The sequence below is a fragment of the Rhinolophus sinicus genome, chromosome 16 (genome assembly GCF_057876585.1).
Source record: "Rhinolophus sinicus isolate RSI-liver-muscle chromosome 16, RSI-T2T, whole genome shotgun sequence".
NCBI classification, from domain to species: domain Eukaryota; kingdom Metazoa; phylum Chordata; class Mammalia; order Chiroptera; family Rhinolophidae; genus Rhinolophus; species Rhinolophus sinicus.
In genome coordinates this window covers 104,345,083-104,371,196 of record NC_142516.1, presented here as the reverse complement: position 1 = coordinate 104,371,196, position 26,114 = coordinate 104,345,083, and the positions used below count along the sequence as shown (strand labels likewise).

At 39.4% G+C, this 26,114-nt stretch overlaps 1 protein-coding gene across 8 annotated transcripts in view; it reads left to right on the top strand.

Annotated features, from left to right (window-relative positions):
- The first annotated feature begins 10,332 nt into the window (after window positions 1-10,332).
- The window catches only part of RCBTB2 (RCC1 and BTB domain containing protein 2), a 41,842-nt gene continuing 26,060 nt past the window's right edge, over window positions 10,333-26,114 (top strand). For 2 of the 8 annotated variants that reach the window (XM_019748016.3, XM_088792883.1), the window contains exons 1-3: window positions 10,423-10,561; window positions 20,985-21,082; window positions 21,405-21,469. In XM_019748016.3, coding sequence (XP_019603575.2) covers window positions 21,428-21,469 — 42 coding nt within the window. In that variant the 5' untranslated portion in view covers window positions 10,423-10,561; window positions 20,985-21,082; window positions 21,405-21,427. Of the gene's footprint in view, window positions 10,562-10,912; window positions 11,414-20,984; window positions 21,083-21,404; window positions 21,470-24,208; window positions 24,278-26,114 lie in introns of those variants that run through there. The other 6 variants (XM_074329950.2, XM_074329953.2, XM_019748017.3 and 3 more) reach the window with 6 other exon arrangements.

The window sequence follows — 26,114 nt, the reverse complement described above, 5'->3', positions numbered from 1 at the left end:
AATAACCATATGACCCAGCAATCCTTCTCCTAGGTATCTACCCCAAAATCTGAAAACATTTATCCATAGACATATGTGCTCCAATGTTCATTGCAGCTTTATTTACAGTGGCCAAGACATGGAAACAACCAAAGTGTCATTCGATAGATGATTGGATAAAGAAGTTGTGGTATATATACACAATGGAACACTATTTGGTGGTAAGAAAAGATGAAATAGTACCATTTGCAACAACATGGATGGATCTTGAGATTATAATGCTAAGCGAAATAAGTCATAAAAAGTAGAGAACCATATGATTTCACCCATATGTGGTATATAAAACTGAAAACAACAAAAGAACAAGACAAACAAATGAAGAAACAGAAACTCATAGACACAGACAATAGTTTAGTGGTTACCGGAGGGTAAGGGGGGAGGGGGTGGGAGATGACGGTAAAAGGGATGAAATATATAGTGATGGAAAGAGAACTGTCTCTGGGTAGTGAACACACAATGTGATATATGGACGATGTATTACAGAATTGTACACCTGAAATCTATGTAACTTTACTGACAATTGTCACCCCAATAAACTTTAATTTTAAAGAAAGTAAGGAAAATAATAATAATAGACAAAAAAATAGAAGCATAAAAGAAAAATATCTATCTGGCATAGAGGCTATCTCTTTTCCCCTGACCAACGAATGTGTTGTGTTTAGTGGTCTTTCTTCTCCTCCTCCCCCTCCTCTCCCATCTTCTTCCTCCTCCCCCTTTCTTCCCTGGAACGGATCCCATCAGTCAGACTCCTTACCCCAAACCAGTCCTTTGGAACTTTTAGCTTCTGGACAGCCAGCATTCCCAGAATTTGGTCAGCTTATTCAACCCAAATCTTTATCTTAGCATTTGCGGTATATTATTATATGAAATGCAGGAAACTTCAAAATGTAATACAAATTACCAATTTCATAAAGCCTTGAGGAATTCAAATTCTACAAAACTAATCTGCTTTCCAGGGTCATTACCCAATCAATGGCACACCAAGTACCAAAATGCAGGTCTCTTTCATTCATTCATTTATTCATTCAATCTGTAACAGGGTGACCTATGGATAAACTTACTTGTGCTTAGTTTTTGCTGCTAGAAACTCAACAAAGAAGAAAGAAAATTGTCCTCTTCCCTGCAGTATAACTAAACATTTCTGAATTCCTGAGAACAAGTCAAAAGAAGGTGGGGCCTCGGTGCCCAGATGTCTGGGAGAAAAAAAAAAAAAAAAAAAAGATGAAGTCTGGAGGTTTAAAAGTCCCATTATGACTGGGTCCCCATTGTGGACTGGAAAAAACAACAAGGGCTCTCAGTTTTACTGGAGTAGAGTCCTGAATCTATTAGGACCAGAGGAGTGGCAGGTGGCCCCAGGAGTGACTAAAGGAGATAAACACTAAAAATTGTATTTTGAGAACAGATGAATTCACCAAGGAAGAAAGAAGAGAGAAGTCCAAGGACTGAACTCGGGGTATGCCACAGATAAGATGTAGGGAATGAGAGGAAAACAGCCAATGGAGCTGCCCATTGGTGGAAGACCCGAGAGAGGAGCCCCATGAAAGCCAAGCAAAGAAAGTGAGTGCTTCAAGATAGCAGAGTGAACAACTGTTTCAAATGCTGCTGATGTTTGGAGTGAGGTAATTGAGAATTAACCACTGAGTTTGCAATATGGAGGTCACTGGTGACTTTGCCAAGAACAGTTTCAGTAGAGAGGTGGGGGCAAAAGCCTGACTGGAATGGATTAAAAAATGAATAGATGGATGGGATGAGAATACAGTGAGTACAAATGGCTCTTTTGAGGAGTTTTGGGAGAGAACAGAGAATTAGGGTAGTAGCTGGAGGGAGATGTGTTGTCAGGAAGTTTTTAAAAAAGAAAATGGGAAAATGGTACACAATGTCAATATGCTTATGGGAATAATCTAGCATAGAGATAAAAATTAATGATGTAGGATTGAGAGGTGACAATTGCTAGATTTAACAACATTGAGAAAATAAGAGAAGACAGATCTTGCACAAAAGTGGAAGAATTGGACTCAGATGGGACCATGGACATTTCATGCTTGGTAACAGGAGGGAATACAGGGTGCACAGGTCTAGATGTAGGTGCAATGAACTGAATGTGGCTTCTCAGAATGTGTATATTGAAACCCTGTCCCACAGTGTGATGATATTAGGAGCTGAGGCTTTGGGGAAGTAATTAGGTCATGAGATGGAGCCCTCCTGAATGGAATGTGCCTTTATAAAAGGGATTCCAGAGAGCTGTCTTGCCTTTTTTCCACTGTGTCATAATACAATGAGAAGGTGGCAATCTGCAACCTGGAAGAAGGATCTCAACAGAACCCAACCATGCTGGCACCCTGATCTTGGCCTTTCAACCTTCAGAGTTGTGAGAAATAAATTTCCGTTGCTTATAAATCATCCAGTCAATGGTCCTTTGTTATGGCAGCCAGAACTGACTGAGACAGTAGTTCAACTTGACAGATGTGTGAAAGGAATTTTAACCTTTAAAATACTGATCTATACTCTCTCAGAGTATAAATTTTCAGTATAATAAATTTAGCAATACTGGCACATCAATTGACTAAATTATCCAAAATATTCTGAAGGTACTTTATATGCGATCTAGTCATCTTTCCCTCCTGCTTTTAATTTTGACCTCCCTTGGGAAAAAATGTTGGTCCCAAATGAAATAAAAATGTTTAAGGAAAATTTTTTTCTATGTAGATTTTTAAAGAAGAAACACTTTCAACTTCTGAAAAATACAATTTTCAAAACAATAATAATAAATAAAATGTTTCTATTATTAGGTAATTGTAGGATTCAGCTGAAACACAGTATAAGGAATGTGGATTCAGCTGAAACATAGTGTAAGGAATGGGAGTTTCAGCTGCCCATATGTGGAAAAGATGAAATAAGCAAGGTGGACAGATCTGGCCTTGGTACTGATGGAAGTGACTTAATCTCTTGGAGTCTTAACTGTGACTCCAAGTTAAGTTTCCTTAACTGTGAACTGAGGATAATCTCTGCTTTCAAGGACTTTTGTGAGCTTCAAATAAGATAATATAGTTAAAGCTCCTGGTATACAAGGTGCTCAAAAATCGTAGTTATCATTATTAAATCCATTGATTTGAGCTTTCTCTGGTAGCAAACATGTTATCTGATAAACTTCTTCCAATTAGAAAATATAATTAGTGGAGGAAACTGGGGGCAGGCACATGGGACTGTTCTGTACTATCTTCAAGACTTCCTGTGAATCTATAATTACTTTAAAGTGAAAAGTTAAAAAGAATTTCTTCCACTTAGAATTCTATGAGAAATAGCTATACTTTCCCATCTTGTGCAATGGCATTGTTGTTATCATTCATTTGATGGGTAATGAAACCCTGCTATTTGTCCTATGAATGGGATGCTGCATTGAAAAAACATTGAAATTATGATTCCAAAGACTTGAGATAAGTTACTTTACAGTGTGGGCATCTACAAAATGAGGATTTATATTTCATCTCTCTCAGTTCTATGATTTTGTAAATATAAAATACAAATTCAAAGCAACAGTTAAGGTAAAGAAATATTATATAAATTACCAAGATTTGCTAAAAGTGGCTGAAGAATATACATTTACTTACTGCAAAGTAAAAGGTAAAATTTTAAATATCATATATATTTCAAGATTATTATACTTAAGATGCCATATAAATCCAAATTATTGTATTTACAATATTACTTAGATTCAAAACATAGTAAGATCAGATACTTGCCTATAGAACTGATGGTACTCTATGGTAGTGGTTTCTAAACATTTTTTATCATGTACTATGATCACAAAAATATACACTATTGTCAATCTACCGTGTTTCCCTGAAAATAAGACCTAGCTGGACAATCAGCTCTAATGCATCTTTTGGAGCAAAAATTAATATAAGACTGGGTGTTATATAATATATAATATATAAGATGTGGTCTTATGTTGTATTATATAAGACCTAGTCTTATAGTATAGTAAAATAAGACTGGGTCTTATATTAATTTTTGCTCCAAAAGACACATTAGAGCTGATTGTCTAGCTAAGTCTTATTTTCAGGGAAACATGGTACATGTTAAATATTAGTACAGTTTAATTTCTTCATTTAGATAAAAAGAGATATTCTAACAGTTTCTTCCCATATTCCAACTGCTCTAGGGGTCATATTTGTTATAGGAATTTTCCTGTTCTCTATTCTTGGACTATACCTGTTGAATCCTCTGTTAAAATTATTCTTACTGGAATCACACCTTAACATTAAGTTCCTCATTAGCAAGATGTGTCAGTGGTAGAAATCAGAGAAAGTCTATGCTATATAATGTCTTCTCAATTTTCACTATTCAGAAATAATCTCAGGACTGAGAATTGAGGACCTTTAAAAGTATCTATTTTAGAGATCCAAGATGGTGGCTTCCTTCTGTGAACTGCTTCCTTCCGTGAACACATTAAAATTACAACTAAATTATGGAACAACCAATCTGGAGAACCATCTGAAGTCTGGATGAACAGAAGTTTTATAACTAAGGATATAAAGAAGAATCCACGTTGGGACTGGTAGGAGGTGAAATGCAAAACAGGCTGGCCCCAAACCTCCATGTGGTGGTTGAGAACCAGAAGGGGTATCTCAGCCACAGCTCCCCTGAGAGGACCAAGAAACCCCAGGCCCCCAACGGCCTCCTCAACCCTGAGTATTGGTTCCAGGAAGAGGAGCCCCCACAACATCTGGCTGTGAAAAAGTCAGACTGCAACCATCTGGGTACAATGGAAGGTTGTGAGAAACCCAGACTCATTTTAGATGGCCCACTCACAAACTCTCTCACTCTCATTCACTCACCTTTGGCTCCAAGGGAGGGACAGTAACTCAGGGGGTGTTGGAGGCATACGGGAAGCAGACTGAGATATGTGGCTCCAGAAAGAGGGCAGCAGGACAGTCACCATTTTTCCTCTGTGGGGTCCCTCACTCTTTCCTGTGCTGAGCCCTCCCCAACATGGCCAAATCTGAATTTGATTGGCCTGGTGAACTCCATTGCTCCATCCTGCTGACTCCCTGAGACCCCACCCCATCCAAATCACCCAACACCAGAGGCACTTTCTTCTACAGCAACCGCACCCTCCACATTGCATGCTTTCTTGAAAAACTATCGAAGTCCACAGGATCCAAGTGGGTGGCAGCTGGCCACACTGTGCTCTGAGACTTTTGCTGAGCAGCTCCAGGCTGTAGACCAAATCAGAGTCTACATTAACCTGTTGACCACACTTCTTCTCACTCTAATGACTCCCTGAGACTCTGCCTTACCCAACCTCACGACGTATTATCAATGGCTGAAACTTAAGAGAGCTGGCAGGTGGCAGCAGGCCTCAGGGCGTCCTGGCTTTTTGTGGAGCTACCCCAGGACCGGTACTGGTGGTAGATGTCCTTGAATTACAGTGTGGCCTCTCCCACTAGTCTCCAGGTTTAGCACAGGCAGTGAACAACCGCAGGTCACTTTGTAGCTCCTACCAGGTAGGCCCCAGCTGGTCACAGGCAGTGGGTGACCTGGTCCTATACCACAGCCCCTCCAAAGAGGCCCCAGAGCCTACATACTTGGAGGTTGGCTTCAGACCATAGCAGAACACTGCCCAATTAGTGCAACAAGTGGTACACAAACGGTGGTCTCAACAGGCACCAGAGACCACTGCAGCAAATCCCACTCAATTGGATAAGCTCCCTACAGAGCAATTTGTAAGCTATGGATGTGGCCAAACCCCACAGCCAGTCAGCCTGAGGGCCAATCCCACCCATTAACATGCCAATAGAAATCAAGGCTGAACTATAACATGAGGGTACACACAACCCCTACAAGGGACACTCCTGGAGCATCCTGAGCAGGTGACGAGGGAGACTGTGCCACTGGGCCCCATAGGCCACCTACTACATAAGGACACATGACCAAGACTGGGAGAGATAGCAGATCTACATAAAATATAAAAACAAACAGAGAAGCAGCCAAGATGAGGAAACAAAGAAATGTGTCCCAAATGAAAGAGCATGAGAAAACATCAGAAAAAGAACTAAGTGAAATGGAGGCAAGCAACCTACCAGATACAGAGTTCAATACAATGTTTACAAGGATGCTCAAGGAACTTAGTGAGAACTTCCATGAAGAGATAGCAAGGACATAGAAAAAATGCCACAGAAACCATAAAAAAGAACCAGTCAGAAGTGAAGACTAGAGTAACTGAAATGAAGACTGTACCAGAAGGAATCACCAGCAGACTAGATGAAGCAGAGGATCCAATCAGCAATTTGGAAGACAAAGTAGCATAAAACACCCAATCAGTACAGCAAACAGAAAAAACAATCCTAAAAATGAGAATAGTTTAAGCAGCCTCTGGGACAACATCAAGCGTAACAACATTCACATCATACAGGTACCAGAAGGAGAGGAGAGAAAGCAAGGGATTGAGAACCTATGTAAAGAAATAATGACTGAAACTTTTCCTGATCTGGCAAAGGAAATAGACATACAAGTCCAGGAAGCACAGAGAGTTCCAACCAAGATGAACCCAAACCAGCCCACACCAAGACACATACAATTAAACTGGCAAAAGTGAAAGACAAAGAGAGAATCCTATCGCAGCAAGAGAAAGGCAACTACTAATTTATAAGGGAGTTCCCATAATATTGTCAGCTGATTTCTCAACAAAAACTTTGAAAGACAAAAGGGATTGGCATGAAATACTCAACATAATGAAAGGCAATGACCTACAGCCAAGGATACTCTACCCAGCAAGGCTATTATTCAGAATTGAAGCACAGATAAAGAGCTTTCCAGAAAAGAAAAAGCTAAAGGAGTTCATCACCACCAAACCAGTATTATAAGGAAGGTTAGAGGGACTTCTTTAAGATGGAAAAAAAAATAAAAAAGATCAAAATTGTGAATAATAAAATGGCAATAGCTACATATCTATCAACAATTACTTTCAATTTAAATGGATTAAAAGCTCCCATCAAAAGACATAGGTGGCTGAATGGATAAGAAAACAAAACCCTTACATATGCTGCCTACAAGAGATTCACTTCAGATTGAAAGACACACATAGACTAAAAGTAAAGGGATGGAAAAAGTTATTTCATCAAAATGGAAATGAAAAAAACAAAAAATGCTGGTGTAGCAATGCTTATACCAGACAAATAGATTTTAAAACAAAGGCTATATAACAAGAGACAAAGAATGACCCAGTAATCCCACTTTCTGGTATTTATCCTAAGAAACCCAAATGCTACTTCAGGAGGACATGTACATCGATATATTCATAGTAGCATTGTTTACAATGGCCAGGATGTGAGGGCAACCTAGGTGTCCGTTATTGAATGAATGGATAAAGAGGAGGTGGTACACATATACAACGGAATATTGCTTGGCCATAGGAAGGAATGGGTTCTTGCCATCTGTGGCGGCATGTATGGACCTGGAGGGTATTGTGCTGAGTGGAGTGTCAGACAGAGAAAGACAAATACCATATGATTTCACTTGTATGTGCAATCTAAAAAACAAAATAAATGAGCAAACAAAACAGAAACAAACTCATAGAAACAGAGAAGAAACTGATGGTTGTCAGATGGGAGGGGGATTGGGGGACTGGGTGGAAAAGATGAAGGGATTAAGAAGTACAAATTGGTTCTTACAATGTAGACATGGGGATGTAGGGTATAGCATAAGGAATACAGTCAATAATATTGTAATAACTATGTATGGTACTAGATTTGTTGGGGTGATAGGTGGGTAGAGGTTAGGGCAGGGTGAAAAAGCTGAAGGCATTAAGAAGTACAAATTGGTAGTTACAAAATAGTCATGGGGATGTAAAGTAAAGCATAGGAAATATAGTCAATGATATGGTAATAACTATGTAAGTTCCAAGCAGCTACTAGATTAGTCAGGGGGAATTACTTCTTAAATTATATAAATGTCTAACCACTATACTCTATACCTGAAATTAATATAAAATATTGAATATCAACTGTAATAGAAAAATTAAAAAAGGGCAGAAAACGTGAACGGGAATAAGTACAAATTTCCAGTTATAAAACAAGTAAGTCATGGGGATGTGATGTACAGCATAGGAAGTACAGTCAACAATATTGTGATAGCATAGTATGGTATCAAGATGGTTGCTAAACTTATGGTGATAACTTCTTAGGTATATAAATGTTAAATAACTATGGTGTATCCCTGAACTAATATAATATTGTATGTTAGCTATACTTTTAATAAAAATCTTAAAATAAAAACTTAAAAAGGAAAAAAGGTAGATAGGAGAGTTGAAATATATATGCTATGTTCATGGATAGTAACTAGTGCTATTTTGTGTATTATATATTTTAGCTATTATTAATAAATCACATTAGAGATTAAAAATAATAAAAAATAAAACTTACTAGAAAACTAATGTAACAAAAATTATCTATTTTAATTTTAAAATAGCTAAATCGTAAAACAAATCAATAAATTTGTAAAGGAGTATCATTCCTGCAGGAAAAGAGTCACATAGGTTGAGTTGTGAAGGATGCATTACATTCTGTATGATAGTGGTTTTCTGTAATTTTGCTCCCTAAATGGTGATTCAAATCTCTTAAAATACCCTAAATACAAAGCAGTCTGGATAAAGGAAAACAGTGGCAGGAGATCTTGAGTGTTTGAATTAGAATCAAGACATTTTTAATGATCAACTTTAAATTTGTTTAATGATGAATTTTAACTTTGGTGGTGATCAGAGGAAAAGCCTTTTCCTGAACAGAAAAATAAGTCAGTGGATTTTTTATGCAGACTCATTGTTATAATGCTTTGCCATAGGAAAAGAGGAAAGAGAAAACTGATCAGGGTATAAGAAAAGGTGACCTCAAACTTTTTGGATTTGATCACAGCTGCTCTTAAGAGGTTAGTTTATCCAGGCAGTCAGGCCCAGGAGAACTGGCACAAACCATCTAAAATTAGAGTAGACGGTGGATTTGTGTTTCTTTAGGTCTTTTAATGCAGTATGGAAGCATATTTAAGGAACTAAGAGCATGTAATAATCAATGTAATTTGATTCCACAAACATTTATTAAGCATTTTGTGGTACAGAAATTACTAAGGCATAGTCTGTGCTGTCAAGAATTGCACAGTCTAGTGAGATATAAACATCACAAGTAATTGTTACACAAGGAAGGTATGTTTAGTGATAACCCCCCACCTCATCTGACTGCTTTCCTTAGTCAGGCCACCCTCTCCCTTAGATAAGTACTATTGAAAGAATCCCTCTAAGTATCTTTCTTTTTTAAAATCAAAACTCCAAGATGTCCTTTCAGTTATGGTTATGTCAGAGTCTACATTAAAAGGCCAAAGAGTAACTGATTGCTTCAGAGGAAGGGTTTGTCTTAGGCAATGCCATGCATGTAACCTGCCCTAGTCTATCCTATAAAATCAAGTAAGTGCACGTCTCCTTCTGGGGCTTAATGGACCATGCTCTGATAATAGACATAAATGCCACTGTAACAGCTGCTTATAAGGGCAGCTAGACATTCTGGAATTTTTCCAATGAAATGTCATTTTCTAATGAAATGACAAAAGCCCAACCAAACAAGACTGACATGGTCACTCTGGTGGAAACCTCAAGTTATTCTGGCAAATCATTTAAATGTTGAACCTGTGCCAGTATAAAAACAACCAGCTTACTTGACAGAAACAGCTGATATTAATTGTGGAGCATCTTATGAAAACCCACTCAGGTCAATGTAAGTGTAGTAATGGGGAAGAAATTATCGCACATAAAGCTGTGGTGTGTTTTACTAAAATATAAAGCCTACGGAAATGCAGTGTAATACAAGAAATTACTGCAAATTAATACTGGGAGAATGCGGTTGTTCTGTAAGACCTTGATCCCAAGGAAACTCAGGTCACTCCCTGGGCACGGCACACATCACTCATTTTTTCAGCCTTTGTAGGTACTCGAGGGGTACAGGTCTTCAGCCGCACATTAGTGAGGCGAAAGCAAGGGGAAAGCGTGTGAAGGAGCTATGTGAGCTGCCTGATGGGGTACCACCACTAGAAAAGCTGGGGGAGAGGGACTGCAGAAAAGGTTACCCAAGCATCATAGGAACCTCACCCTTCCGAGTCAGGCATCTCCAAATTCCCAAGACTCTGGGGACCAGAACCCTGCAGAAGAAGGGAATTCCGGGAAAAGGGCGGAGATGGACCCAGCGCGGGAGGCGGTGTCCAGTCCTAGGGATCCCCTCGGAGAGGGGGAGTCGGCGAGGAAGGGGCGGGGGCGGCAGTGGGCAGCCGAGAGGGGAGGAGGGGCGATGCGCCATCGCTGGCTCCCTCTCCTCGAGTGCGCTCCCCTCCTTTTCCCTCCGCGGCCTGACCACCATCCGAGTGCATTTCGCCGAGGCCAGGCCGCTTCAAGGGGAGGCGCCAACTCGTCGCGGCGCCGGGTCCCCGACCGAGTAGTAACGGCGACTCAAGAGGCGGAGCGGATGCGGTTAAAGCCTGAGCTGAGGTAGGGATTAGGGGCCAGCACAGGAAGTCAGGAGGGGGAGCCGGGCTTCTGGCTGACGGCTCTCTGATACCCCAGGGGCGGGCCACTTCTCCCCGCCCCCGCTGCCCAAGCTCCGGGGCGCGGCGGCTACTGAGGAGCAGCCCCTGGGTCGACCGCCCCGCCCGAGCCGCGGGCCAAGGCGTCTCCGCGCGTGCGCAATTGCGCTGGCGGGTCCAAGGAGCGGGGTTCTGAAGCTACACTTCCGCCACGGCCCAGGGCCGAGGCATCGCTGCGCGTGCGCAAGCCTACTAGCGAGTCCAGGGAGCGCGGCTGTGGGGTTGTCTCCGAACCCAGGCTGCGGCCTGAGGCGGTGCTGCGCGTGCGCGAGGTTGTCGGCGGAACTGGCGCACGTTAGCGATTTTGGCACCTGCCTGGGGACGTCCGTACCGTGGCCCAGCCCTGTTGGGGAGCAGGCATCCCTGACCTCGGGGAAGGCACCTATGGTGTTTCTCCATCTCTCCCCACTCGCCGCCCTGCATAGGGTGCTGATGTTTTCATTTCTGTCACCTGGAACCTTTCGGTTCCCGTCCAGTCGATCAGTTTACCTAGCTCCTGTCCCCGAGCCGGCTCACTAACTTATTATGCTTTCGATATTTGGCCCTGATGACGAGGGATAGCGCAGAAAGTTTCACTACGCTGGGTGAAGCTGTTTTGAAACTGATAGGAACGGATGGAGAGAAATCGCCATAAATCTTTATTTTAAGCCGGAAGATAATTGCTCGGCTCAGCCCCGGAAATAGAGATTTTCAGACGCTGAAAACTTTCCAAGTGCTCCACCTTGGCCGGGAAAGAACTTCCTGCTTGAGTTGGAAGGCGAGTTCAGAGTGAACTTTTTGCTTTTGTTCTTTGGGAAATTACATAAAACATTGGGACAGTATGAGTCCAGGACTGTAACAAAATGCATGCCGTTGGGCTGCCTGGTACCGCGCTTGGCGGGTTAATCTCTGTCAGAGCTGAATTAAAGTGGTAGAGTTAACAAACTGAACTCTAAAGAGCTTTAGAAAGAAGCTCTTTCCTCCAGACTGGGAAGTTAACTGTCACTAATGCTTATTGAGCGTTCTGGCTTTGCACCCTTCCAGTACTAAGTTTCTGTGTGGCTTGACACCTTCCTGGGCCTTTACTTAAGTCAGTTTCCTGACTCCTGGAGCTACTTGGAACTGTTTTTAACGATGTATTGAGTGACTACTTTGTATAGGGTCTACGGTATCTACTTGTTTTGGATATGTCAGTTTTGGAGATAGACAAAAGATCCTTTCCCATATGGAGCTTACATCCTAGCAAGAATGATTAACAATAAACATTTAATTATTTAATGTTAGAAAATTATAAATGCTATGAAAAAATGAAAGGGGACTGGGAGTGTACATGTGGGTTGCAGTTTTAAACAGCATGTTACCGTGGGTCTGAAGGATAAACTGAAGGTGATGCTTATGATGAACTGGTTTTTAGAATTAAATGTCTTTCTGGGATAAAATGTTCTTTGCCATTCTCTACTATGTCTCTCATGGGGGCCGAAAGCATGACTACTGTGACAAATGTAACCATCTTTTACAGTATAAAGATGAAAAAAATATTTTTCCAAATTGAGTTCAAATTATTCAGGATTTTACAGTTTAATTCAGCACATCAAATTAAGAGACTGGGCTCTGAAATGGAAGAGACCAGCCAAAGGAATACTACAGATGTGTTGAGAAAAATTGTGTATTTTCCTCACATTTTACTGCACTTTGCAATTACTTCTTAGTGTCCCTCTGTGTATGAATTGTGAAGTTGTTATCTAAGAGTGGTCGGTGCTTTTCTTTGTTTGAAACTGTGTTGAACATTCATCTGGTATGGTGTCATGCTTTAAGATATTAAATTATTGCCCTTAGAGATTTCTGAATGAACTAGACAGTCCTAACCGAATTTCAGTCCATAATTAAAGGATGCATAGAGAAACAGGCTGATGAAGACAGATGATTTTAGAAGGTGAAATGTGTTTCCCTTCAGGCCCTTTACTTTAGTAGATTGCAAACACTATGTTTAAATACCCAAAACTATTAATCTAGAAGTATAAATGTAGGGTACCTATGGATTTGCTTATGCCTTTAGGAGTTTCTCATATTTAATTTTGGTCTTGTCACTTGGCTAAACTGAAATTAGAATGCCCCTAAGATACCACTACTTTGGAGGTTTATTGGAGTTGAATTACTATACGTTAAAATAAAATTGACCAGGCAAGAGGGATTTGAGGCTAAGAATAGCATGATCAGGGTTGCAGAGTGACATTAAGGACTCCCGTTCAAGGCTGAAATAAAGGGCTACCTGGGGATATTTATTTCAAAAGGAGCAGATAGCTTTCCTCCCTGAAAGGGATACACAGTGTCCTTCAATGGAAGGCTGATGTGACCCGTCTTACTTTCATTTCTGGAAGGAACATGTGTCCAGTTCACATGGTGATCCCATCTTAAGAATGTGAAAGTCTCCAGGACATTCAAGGCATAATAGGTGTTTTCAGCATCATTCTGACATTGGAGTATGTCAGATTATGTCTTTTATATGTCTTCAGTTTTGCTAATCTCACCTGAGCTAATATCAATTATGTATATCTTCCCATGTAAGACAGTTTGGTCTAACAAGTACCAGTGGATGATAGTATGTGAGGAAATCATAAACTGTGACCACATTATAATATGTTCTGTATTGTACTGAATGTATATGATACTGAACAAAATGAATCCCAAATTGAAATGTGCCAATGCCAAGAGGGCCTACCATGTTGAATGAACAGTTATGTTGTGGGGCAAGGATCTCTAACAATTAGGATTCTATTTAATGGGCACGTTATAATTTTTTTTTTTTTTTTTTTTTTTTTGGTATTAGATCTACAAGGATCTAAATTTCAACGGGTTTACAAATGTCTCAAGAACCATTTCATTTTAGCTAGTCTAACAATATAAACATGTTTGTATAGTTTGTGGATTGTTTTCATATTTGAAAGTGACTTTTGCTGTGTATGGTACAGGTTACTGAGGAGCTCAGTAATTCTTCAAACAAAATACAGTTTTGCTTTGGACTGAAGATCGGTTTCATTACTCTTGGTGGAATTTGGAAACCTTTTTACAAAGAAATCATTTAAATAGCAACTATGTTTCTGTGTTCTACAAATCAGCTTCTATTTATCATAAACATATGACAATATCATTTCCTTGGAGGTTGTACTTTGTGGTTTCAGTTGTGCTTTTAGTTTCTCAGTTTTGTCCCTCCTGTCTGTAATTGTGCCACTTTAATTAGCATTTGTGTAGGTATCTTGACTGTTATTTGTCATTGACTTACGTCTCATTCAAGTGGAGCTAAATTATAGCTATTATCCTTTTTTGCAAGTGACAATTGAGATTATGATTTATTATTTTATATTATATTTATACATATTTATATTATTTGCAATTTACAGGTGATGTATATTTAATGACTCAGCTAAGCATATAGTTGGGAACCATTATTACCCCACTGACATTTATGTGCTCTGGAGCCATTAAAACACACTGATGCTGTAAACTCTGTACTGGTGTCCTAAAAGATAGAGGTTTTCTTTAAAGTCCTGTTTCTTTGGTAATAAAAGCATCATCAATTGTGTTGCCCAGAAGGGAGAATTTGTTAAAAGCATTGAGTTCTATATTGCAAGAAAACTTTTGCATATATCATGTTTCTGAAGCATAGCTTTAGAGATGATCTCATATTATTCAGTTGAATTAGCAAAATATGTAATACTGGGTTTTCTCTGCAGAAATTCCTTTTTTTTTTTCACTTCACTTTTTCTCCTGGGATCACTTCTAGAGAACAGTAATCAGCATTTAGAAGCTTCTGATTAACTGCAAAATATCAGTTTCCATGGAAAATGCTCTGCTCTCATAGATACACTCTGTCTAGTTTATTAGCTCTTAAGACCCTTGAGTACCACGGGTTGGAGTAATGTTGACATAAGCACCCAAGAGCTGGATATAATTTCGCTCCACGTTATTTTTTTTTTTTTTAATGTATTTACTTTCAACTCACTGCCTACTGCAGACACTAAGTCAATATCTGTTGAATGAATTAGGCAAATAGGCAAATGAATATATGTCCTTTTTTGTATTTTGGATTTTTCTTCTATGGCATTTAAGATACTATACTTTGTTTATGTTATTTAGTTATTATCTTCCTATGGTATTGATAAGATTTTATTTTGCCAAGTTATTAAGCTTTAATGTAGTAAAATTTACTAGTCCTTTCTTTGGACTATGTGGTTTATGCTTTTGTGTTGTGTCTGATTTAAAAACTCTCTACACTGAGGTCATAAAGATATTTTCTATACCTTCTTCCAAAAGTTTGAAAGTTTTGCTTTTTTTACATTCCACATGGTTTCCTTTGCATTTTCTATGTTGAAATACTATAGATTAAGCTCTTTTTAGTATGTGTTTTTTCTTGTTACATTGTTGAGATTGTTGAAGACTGCTCCCAAAATTTATAAAGTATAATATCTAGAAGTTATATTTTACAATATTAATTTTTTATAATTTACCACTACTGACTTTTTAAATATAAAGCTGATGTAATTTTTAAACTATTTGTCTCAGATAAATGTGACTTATTAAAGTTGTAAGATGGCATATTCTTTTCCTTCTCTGTTTTCTTTATTTTGTTTTTATCCCACTGGAATAATATATTTTTTTAAAAAGCCAACCATTTTCCACAATGCTAGAGAATTCAACATTTTTTTTCACAGTACTGTACAATAATTAATCTTGAATAATTTTTAAATCTTCAAGGATATTCTGACAAAAATGAAATTATGTTAATTGAATCCTACAGAAAGTTATTTCTTTGAATACAGTAATTTTCATATGCCATACATGCAATTATCTTAAACTGATTAGTGAAATAAACAGAAAGGCTCACTTTTCACCATTCTAATTTTTAAAGAGTTATTATACTTGAAATTGATAAAAGACACCGAAAGAAGCTATTCATTTTCCTTCTTAAAATCCCAGGATATGCAGCTGTTAAAAAAACAAATATATATATATATATATATATCAACTGATATGGAGTGATTTCCAGGATATACTGTTATGTGAAAGAAAAGCAAATTGCAAAAGAGTATGTAAATTATAAGGAGGATTTTTTTTTTGTAGAAGAAGGAATTGAGAAATAAAAGCACGTACATATATCTGCTTATTTTTGCAAAAAGAAACAGAGGAAGAATAAACCAGAAACTAGGAAAATTAGTTGTCTACAATGGTAGAGGGAAAAAACAAACCAACAAACCAGGATACTGTTCAGTGATCTTAGCATATTAGCAAGATTTCTCTTCTACCAGTAACAAAGGTGGCCTAAAGTACAATGAAGGCAGTCACATCCCTATTTGGTCCCCTTTACATCTCGTTATTTTCTTTTTTCTTTTTTTTCCCTTTTTTGGCCTTTGAATTCTCTTCCTGTACTCCTCTCCTTTCTCTTTTCTTTCTCTATTATTCTCATCCCTCTTTTTTCTTTTAATTTTTGTGCCAGTAAGTTTGGGGCAGATATGGAAAAGTGTTTTCAGTCAGGATGAGGCAAAAATAGAAGAATTCCCAATATAGTTAGTATTCAGTATACCAAAAGCTGTATTCAAAGGCTGCTTTCAATGAATATATTGCGTTCTACTCTGAGCCATGTGTTATGGTGGTTATAGCAATGAAAGGGTCGTGGTCCCCCCTCTTAAAGTGCTTGCAAATTAATAGATAAGATGGATCATGTAGGAATAACTGTTACATGAAATTATGTTTCCACACGGCAACCAGATCTAGTTTTATAAATTTATAAGTGACAAAAGTCCAACTGATTGTTTTAAAAACAAGCATATCTTTCCCAAACATTAGAAATAATGATTTATATTAATTGCAGTAGTTTGAGTTATAATTATCTTGAATATATTATTCCTTGTATTCTGAGAGAGCTTTCTACAGTTGAGGAACACAAAATTTTAACAGTATCCTCAAGGGCATATAAAATGATGAGGAGATCCAAGATGGCAGAGTAAATAAATACTGTGCCTGCATTCTTCCATGAACACATTAATATTACAACTAAATTCTAGAACAGTCAACCTGGAGAACCATCCATAGTCTAGCAGAAGAGAAGTTCTATAACTGAAAATATAAAGAAGCCATGTTGTGACTGGTAAGGAGGGGTAGAAACCTGAAATGGGCTGGCTCCAAATCTCTGTGTGGCGGTTGAGAACCAGGAGGGATATCTCAGCCATGGAGGTTCCACTGAAAGGAGCAAGAGACCCCAGCCCCACACCGGCCTTCCCAGCCCAGAGTATTGGTGCCAGGAATAGGAGCCCCCACAACATCTTGCTGTGAGAAACAGTGGGGATTCTGACTGTTCAGGTGGGATGGAAGGCTGTAGAAAACCTAGACATGCTCTTAAATGGTCCGCACACAGCATCACTCGCTCAAAGGCACTCACCGTGTGCTCCAGTGGAGGGATGGTGACTTGGGCTTCATAAACATGCAGGGGGCAGACTGAGGAGTGTGGCTTCTGTGGGAGAACATTTCTCTGTGAGGAGAACCTCCTGTGCAGCAAGCAGGCAGGCGCCATCGTGTCTGTGTTGAGCCCACCCCCAAGACCAAATCTGAATCTGATTGGCCTGGTGAGCTCAATGCTCTGCCCTTTGACTCAGCTGGGAACCTGCCTCACCCAACTCTCGCACAGCTGCAGGCATTTTTTGTGTGAGGAGCTAGCTCTTGCCTCATTGCATTCTTTTTTGAAAAACTATCAGAGTCCACGGGTCCCAGGCAGGCGGCGACTGGCTTGGTGTGCTCAGAGACTTTTGCTGAGTTGCTCCAAGCTCAGCACTGGCACCAAACCATAGTCTACGTTAACCTGGTGACTACAACTCTTCTGACTGTAGGGAATTCTCATCACCCTGCTTCACTTAACTCGCATGCTGCACGAGGTTTTATCAGTGGCTGAAACTTAAGGGAGCTGGCAGGTGGGAGCAGTCCTCCAGATGTCCTGGCTTGTTGCAGAATTACCCCAGGCCTGGTACTGGTGGCAGCTGTCCTCGAATTGCAACATGACCTCTCCCATAAGTCTCCAGGTTTAGCACAGGCAGTGAACAACCGCAGATCGCTTTGTAGCTCCTACTGGGTAGTCCCTGGCTGATCACAGGCAGTGGGTGATGGGCCTGCACCTGAGCCCCTCCCAAAAGGCCCCAGAACCAACATACTTGGAGGTTGGCTTCAGACCACAGCAGAGCGCCACCCAATTAGCCCCACAAGTGGCACACACAAAGGGTGAGCTCAACAGGCACCAGAGCCCACTGAGGTGAATCCCACTCAGTGGGGTAAACCTCCTGCACAGCAGCCCATAAGTTGTGGATGTGGCCAAATCCCACAGCCAGTCAGCCTGAGGGTCAGCCCCACCCACTGATGTGCCAATAGCAATCAAGGCTCAACTATAATAGAAGGGTACACACAACCCACACAAGAGACACTCCTGGAGTACCCGGCTCAGGTGAGCAGGGAGACTGTGCCACTGAGACCCACAGGAAACCTACTATATAAGGCCACCTGGCCAAGACTGGGAGACATAGCAGATCATAGCAGATCTACCTAATACCTAGAAACAGAGAGGCTGCCAAAATGAGGAAACAAAGGAATCCCAAATGAAAGAACAGGAGAAAAATCCAGAAAAGGAACTAAACAAAATGGAACTAAGCAACTTATAAGAGACAGAGTTCAAGACAATAGTTATAAGGATGCTCAAGGAACTTAGTGAGAACTTCAATAAAGAGATAGCAAGCATAAAGAAGGGCATAGAAATCAGAACAAAGAACCAGACAGAAGTGAAGAATACAACACTGAAATGAAGAATGTGCTAGAAGGAATCACCAGCAGACTAGATGAAGCAGAGGATCAGATCATCGATTTGGAAGATAAGGTAGCAGAAAACACCCAGTTGGAACAGCAAAAAGAAAAAAAGAATACAAAACAATGAGGATAGTTTAAAGGACCTCTGGACAACATCAAGCATAACAACATTTGCATCATAGGGGTACCAGAAGGAGAAGAGAGAGAACAAGGAGTTGAGAATCTATTTGAAGAAATAATTACTGAAAACTCTCCTAACCTGGTGAAGGAAATAGACATATAAATCCAGGAAGTGCAGAGAGTCCCAAACAGGATGAACCCAAACAGGCCCACACCAATCCACATTAGAATTAAAATGGCAAAGGTTAAAGACAAGGAGAGAATCCTAAAAGTAGCAAGAGTAAGGCAACTAGTAACTTATAAGGGAGCTCCCTTAAGATTGTCAGCTGATTTCTCAACAGAAACTTTGCAGGCCAGAAAGGATTGGCAGGAAATATTCAACGTGATGAAAAGCACAGCCCTACAATGAAGACTACCCAGCAAGGCTAGTATTTAAAATCGAAGGACAGATAAATAGCTTCCCAGGCAAGAGAAAGTAAAGGAGTTTATCACCACCAAACCAATATTACAAAGAACGTTAAAGGGACTTCTTTAGGATGGAAAAAAAGATAAAAATTATGACTAATAAAATGGCAATAGCTACATATCTATCAACAAATACTTTCAATGTAAATGGATTAAATGATCTAATCAAAAGACACAGGAGGGCTGAATGGATAAGAAAATAAAACTCTTATATATGCTGCCTAGAAGAGACTCACTTCAGATTGAAAGACACACACAAAGTAAAGGGATAGAAAAATATATTTCATGGAAATGAAAAAAAGCAAAACAAAAGCTGGGTATAGCAATACTTATATCAGAAAAAATAGACTTTAAAACAAAGGCTATAAGAAGAGAATAAGAAGGACCCGGTAATCTCACTTTTGGGTATTTATTCAAAGAAACCCAAGCTACTTTGAGAGGTAGTATCCATAGTAGCATTGTTTACAGTGGCTAAGATATGGAGGCAGTGTGGGTGTCTATTGATGGAAGAATGGTTAAAGAGGAGGTGATACATATACAGAGGGTGCCAAAAAAAATGTATACACATTTTAAGAAAGAAAAACTATTAAAATTGTAATAATATATACCAATAACAAAAATGAATACAAGTCACATTTGACTTCTGCAATTACAAGAGGTGTTGAAAGTGGTTACCATCAGCATCCAGACACTTCTGATCCTGGAGAACTACTGCTTGAGCAACGTTGACCAAAGTCCACTTGTATACATTTTTTGGCACTCCCGGTATATACAATGGGATATTGCTTGGCCATGGGAGGGAATGGGTTCTTGCCATCTGCAGCAGCATGGATGGACCTGGAGGGAATTGTGCTGAGTGGAGTGTCAGACAGATAGCAATGAGATTCACTTATATGTGGAATCTAAGACCAAAATTAACGAACAAAATAGAAATAAACTCATAGATACAGAAAACATTTTGATAGTTGCCAGATGGGAAGGGGATTAGGGGCGTGGGTGAAAGAAGGGGAAAGGATTAAGTACAAATTAGTTGTTACACAGTAGTCATGGGGATGTAGGGTATAGCACAAGGAATATAGTCAATAATATTGTAATAACTATGTATGGTGTCAGATGAGTACTAGATTTGTTGGAGTGATAGATGGGAGGGGGTTGAGGGCAGGGTGAAAAAGATGAAGGCATTTAGAAGTACAAACTAGTAGTTACAAAATAGTCATGGGGGTGTAAAGGAAAGCATAGGAAATATAGTCAGTCAATAATATAGTAATAACTACTGTATGTATAGTGCCACGTGAATACTAGACTAATCAAAGGGATCACTTCTTAAATTATATAAATGTCTAACCACTATGCTGTACACCTGAAATTAATGTAAAATAATATTGAATGTCAAAAAAAAGCCTTGATGAGGAACATTGTTAAGACTTGACCTTATTTTGATTATTGTTTTTATCTGTCTATTATAAGGCTCTAACTACTTATAGATTATATCAGATAAAATGTTCTGATGTTAGCACTTGAAATATGGATTGTATTTGAATAAGTAGAATCCAACCTCATAAATCAGAAATTCAACATTATTAAATATGCTTCATTAAATTGCTTTTGGGGGGCAGGAGAAGAGAACAATTTATTTATATTTATTTTTAGTGATGAGATAGTTGACTGTAATGATTGAACCACAGTTCAGATAGATTGCATATCTTCTGATAGGGCTGGTTCTGCTGTTACTTCTATGTGGTAGAAGGTTATTATTGTGGAGGTGGTTTAATTAAGGCAAGAACATTTATTGCTGTTGCTTCATACTTGATGGCTGTTGTTTCAGATTTTTTTGTTAAAGTCTAGGATAACGAAGTTATGTTTATTCATTCATCCTTCCATCATTGTCATTCATTACTTCTTCTTTTTTTTTTTTTTTTTTCCAGCTTAGTAAAATATATACTCTTCAGTGGAGCTGGGAATTGATCAGTCTGCTCTTCACAGTGATTTGGAACTTTCAAATCCCAGGGAAAATTAGACCAAGGTCTAAAATTTATTTTTTTCTTTATGTATAGGAAGTTAACTCTGAAATGAAAAATTTCTGCTTATTTCCTTATCAATTTAAGATCTACATTTATCCTGGGATTACTGTTCCAAACCTCAGGATGGTATAGTAGTTCCAAAACAGTTAAAACACCTTTTGGGTTTTATAGCTACTAACTCCCATGCCTAAAATTTAATTCCTTTATCTACTCTTCACCATATTTGAGCTTAGTTTATTTTTCTGTTAATTAAAAGTAATTTTAACATGCCTAGGTTGATTCGACATATGGGATGCTGATTTTTACCACATACTTTTTCCTCAGGGACTGTACAGGACTGAGTCCATATGGAAGAAGAACTTCCCCTTTTCTGTGGAGAAAGTGGCAAGGTTAGAAAAAAATCATGCCCTTGGAGTATGTATTTCTGTCGCATGAAACACTTCGTCAGACATTTATTATTCATCTGATAGGAAGATCAATGAGTTAGTATCTGTCTTTGAGGGACTCACAGTATAGTGACTAAAATGCCAACAGAAAATTATTGTGGGTATATAGAATGTAAAGGGGCCATCAGGGAACTACGGATGTGGTCTGAGGGGTGGAGAAAGGGTTCACAGAGACGGTGATGTTTGAGCTGGATGAGGAGTCTAAGCCATACCCTACTTTCACAGGTCATGCTGCCCTGCAGAAGGGTCTGAGTTGAACAATGTTTGCTCCATTCCCAGAGATTTAAAAAAAGTGATAAAATACCTAATCTTAGATGACATGTTCCTAATTCATCATATTCTTTAATTTATTTCTGTTTTCATCACATCTGAACATTGATCAATCAGCTTAAGTCCAGTCAGTGTCCAGTTGATGTTAAAAGCTCCATGTCTCTCAGCAGGCAAGATTTCCATCTCGTGTTAATTTTATTAAATTTAGAAATATCTGCTCTTCGCTATTAACAGCCTAATATTACCTGCCACTATTAACTTCCATTTTTATGTTTTTCACTCTCTTAAAATATTGTCTAAATACAGTGAGCCGTGTCAATAATTATATGAAGCCAGCGGTTTCATAAGCTTCTGAAACTGAACCGTGCTGACCATGTGCTGACTTGAAGTGCTTATTTGTGAGCCTTTGTAGGAAAGTCTAAAAATAGCTTACAAAAGTAATAGATAGAATTTCAGAGTCTTACAAATGTTAGTAGAAAAATTCCTAATTTTTTCTGTTAAACAAAAGAATGGACTCACAGAGTTAACAATGAAATTATTACATAGAAAGTGTTATACTGCCAGGAACTCATTAAAGGGCAAGGTGTTGGCTGGCCTTCTTAAAGAAATTGTTTTGCTAGGCATGTCCAATGTGTACTTTTAATTCTGTTTCCATGTACTGTATTTTAAATTGAGTTATGACAACTTAATAATTGTCTGTAGTTAGGTGAAGTATCATAATCCACTTGGTTTTCGTATCAGTGGAGAAGCAGAGTTATACAGGTAGCACACACTCAAAGGAATAATAAAATGCATCTTTTACTTTACAGAGCTGTATTTCCTGAATTATGTTTTCCTTGAGCTATTATAAAATTAAAATTCCACTACTTTGCATTTCCCAAACAGATGCCAGTGAGAGAGAGGGGAGATGGACTGGATGTGAGCAAAGAGTTAGCAAAGGACAGCTGGCCTGGGATTAATTCTCACCTATGGTAGTGTTATGTACAGGAAAGAGGGTTACCTGGGCCCAGCTAGGACTGTGAATTCTAGGGACACAGTATTGAAGGTGTATTTGTATATTACCAAGTTCTTATTCCCTGGTAGCTCCTTTTTCCTCATACAGTTTTCTGTTGCCCACTCTTGGCTCTTGGTCAGCCAGTCCTTCACTTAACAGTTGGGCACAGAGGTAGTTGGGTGCCTTCTACAGAGATGGCTGCCATCAGGCAGGGTGGCTGAGAGTGAGTGAGGTTCCTACAGGGTGCTGTATGTGAACCCTTATACTATATATACTTTCATTATATATACAATGTATATATACTATATGTGTACATATCTATACAATATATACCACATATATAACTGTGTGCACTCATGATTATACTGGACAGAAGAATGTATTTTTCTTCGGTGAACAAAGATGCTTCAATTCTTTAAGACTGATGTAAATGTTTTCTTCAAAAAGTATAAGCATATACACTTCATAAAGTAAGTCATCAGTTCCTAATGAAATACTTCCCCACAGATTTAGAAAAATGAATTTTGACTAACTTTCAGCAGCCAGCCTTCTGACAGATTTTAAAAGCAATGTATTTACACCTCTGTTGTACATAGGTTATATGGTAATTATTTGTTTTCTATTAAATTGTGAGCTCCTTAAAGTGAGCCATTATGTCCCATTTTTATATCTTTCATATGAGATAGTCAATAAATGTTCAGTGATACTGTCAGGCCCAGTGTTCTCTCAACCAGTAGCATCCTTTAATAAATGTACAATTGCAGGTGATATTACAAACCCCCACATTGGGCTCCCAGTGGTTAGCACTTACAAGGTGCGTACTATAGGTTTTGTATAGGTGGGCCAGGAAGAAAATTTAGAACTAAGGATTTGTAGAGAAATGTTTAGGAGCTGGTTGAATTTACAACCTGATTCTAGGCCTCTAGAAACCACTGCATTCTGTAGCAGGGCAGGTTGAAATCCAACAGTCTGCTTGAAAGGAAAAAATGAGGTAGCAATCAATCATTGTGTTGCTGCTCATTTCCTCATTGTATATTGCTATCTGCCCTGTTCGTGCAAGACAACCCACAGCGGGTATCAGTGCCCTTTTCATTAGGGTCATTATGTGAACAGCTAAAGCCTTGCAAATGCAAGCAAACACTACTTCTACCAGTAGTATCACTTTTTATGTGACTTTATTCAGCAACAGATATATGCAAAGAAATCTGGGCTCACCCACTTAGAAGCTAGTGATCTTGGAGGATTAGTCTCTCTGCGCCTCAGTTTCCTCATATGTAAAACGAGGATAACAACATCTCTGTCCTACAATTGAGAAGATTAGAAATAATATATAAGAACTCTTTTAACTAGCACTCTAGCACATCTACATTAAATATTTGATGCCACATCCCAAACATTTTTCTTTTTGAAATTTCTAGACTTAAATAGGAAAAAAAAATATTAAAATGAAGACCTTCTAGAAGATAAGACCTTGATGATATAAAGAGGTGGGTAAAGCTAACATAATGAGATTCTGTCCTGAGCTCTGTAGTGGCCTTGGGTGCTGCCCAAAAGATAATAGAAGGAATCATTCTCAGGACAGAGTCTTACAATTCAAGTGGCATGGTGACCGAGAGTGGCTGGGTTTGGCATCAGGGGAGTTCACCCTGGTTCAGGCTCTGCCACTAACTTGGGGTGATGCTATGAGCCGTGATAAGCTGCTTCGCCTTTGTATTAGTGCCCTACGTTGGCCCTACCAAAGTACCACAAGCTGAGGGGCTTAAAACAACAGAAAATTATTCTCTTCCAGTTTTGGATCCTAGAAATCTGAAAGCAAGGTGTCAACAGGGCCAGGCTCTTTGAAGGCTCCTCCCAGCTTCCAGTGGCTCTGGCAGTCCTTGGTGCTCCTGGCCTTGTAGCTTGTCACTCAGGTGTCTGCTCCATCATCACAAGGCCTTCTTCACTGTGTGTCTTCACATGGTGTGAGAGTTCATTTTGTTGTCTTGAGTAGGCCACTGGTGCCCAGATGAAACATCGTTTCTGGGTGTTTCTCTCTGTGGAGGTGTTTCTAGATGAGAATAATATTTGGATTGGTGGACACAAAATGGTTTGCTCTCCCCAGTGTGGGTGGGCATTGTCCAATCTGTTGAGAGCCTGGATAGAGTAAAAGGTGGAGGAGGGAGAAATCATCCCTTTTCCTGCCTCACTGATTGTTCCCAGACCTCTCGTCTGATCGTCTGCCCTGGAACTGGGATGTACATCATTGCTTCCCTGGGTCTCAAGCTTTTGGACACAGATTGAATTATGCCTCCAGCTTTCCTGGGTCTTCCGCTTGTATCTGCACGATTGTGGGATTTCTGAGCCTCATAATCATGTAAGCTAATTCCTCACAATACATATATATATCCTCACCTGACTCCTAAGGTGGAAGGGACAAATATCCTTTCAGGGCTGTAGAAAATAAGTAGCTAATACCATCAGCTCTTTACCAGAACTCATTCCCGATAAGGTTTACTTAGTAGCTGATGGGAAAGATGGGCCTTAGGAAATCCCTGCTCCTTTAAATCCAGCAAGTCTCGCGATTATTGGGGAAATGGCCAAACATGCCACTTGACAGGCATATTGGCTGTTTATGCATCTTACTGGAATCTTCAAAATTACTGAAAGCAGAAAAGTACACAAGTAAAAATGTTTCCAGTATAGCAAATCAATAAAAGCTCTCTTTAAAATAGCTTTATAATGTGCACATTGAATGCTCTTACGGGAGTGCAGGAGCTCATGATCTGAATGTATGCTGCTACGGCTCCTAGCCTCCAAAGGTGATGGTATTAAGAAGTGGGGGGTGCTTAAGTCATGAGGGTAGAACCCTCATGAATGGGGTTAGTGTCTTTATAAAAGGGGTCCAGAGAGCTCCCTAGCCCCTTCCATCATGTGAGGACACAGTGAGAAGGCGCCAGCCAGCAATGAACCAGAAACGTGACTGGGCTGGTGCCTTGAGCTTGGACTTTCCAGCCTCCAAGATTGTGAGAAATAAATTTCTGTTGTTTATAAACCACCTTGTCTATGGTATTTTGTGAGCACCCCGAATCGGCTTCAGTTACCCCAGTACTTCAGAAGATGACCTTATTTGAAAACAGGGTAATTGCAGATGTAATTAGTTTAGTTAAGATGGGCCCTAATCCAGTATGACTGGTGTCCTTGTGAAAAGGAAATTTGGACACAGAAACAGATACACATAGAGAGGAAGATGATGTGAAGACGCAAGGAGAAGACAGTCATCTACAAGCCAAGGAGAGAGGCCTGGAATGGGACCACCCCTCACAGGCCTCAGAAGGCACCAAACTC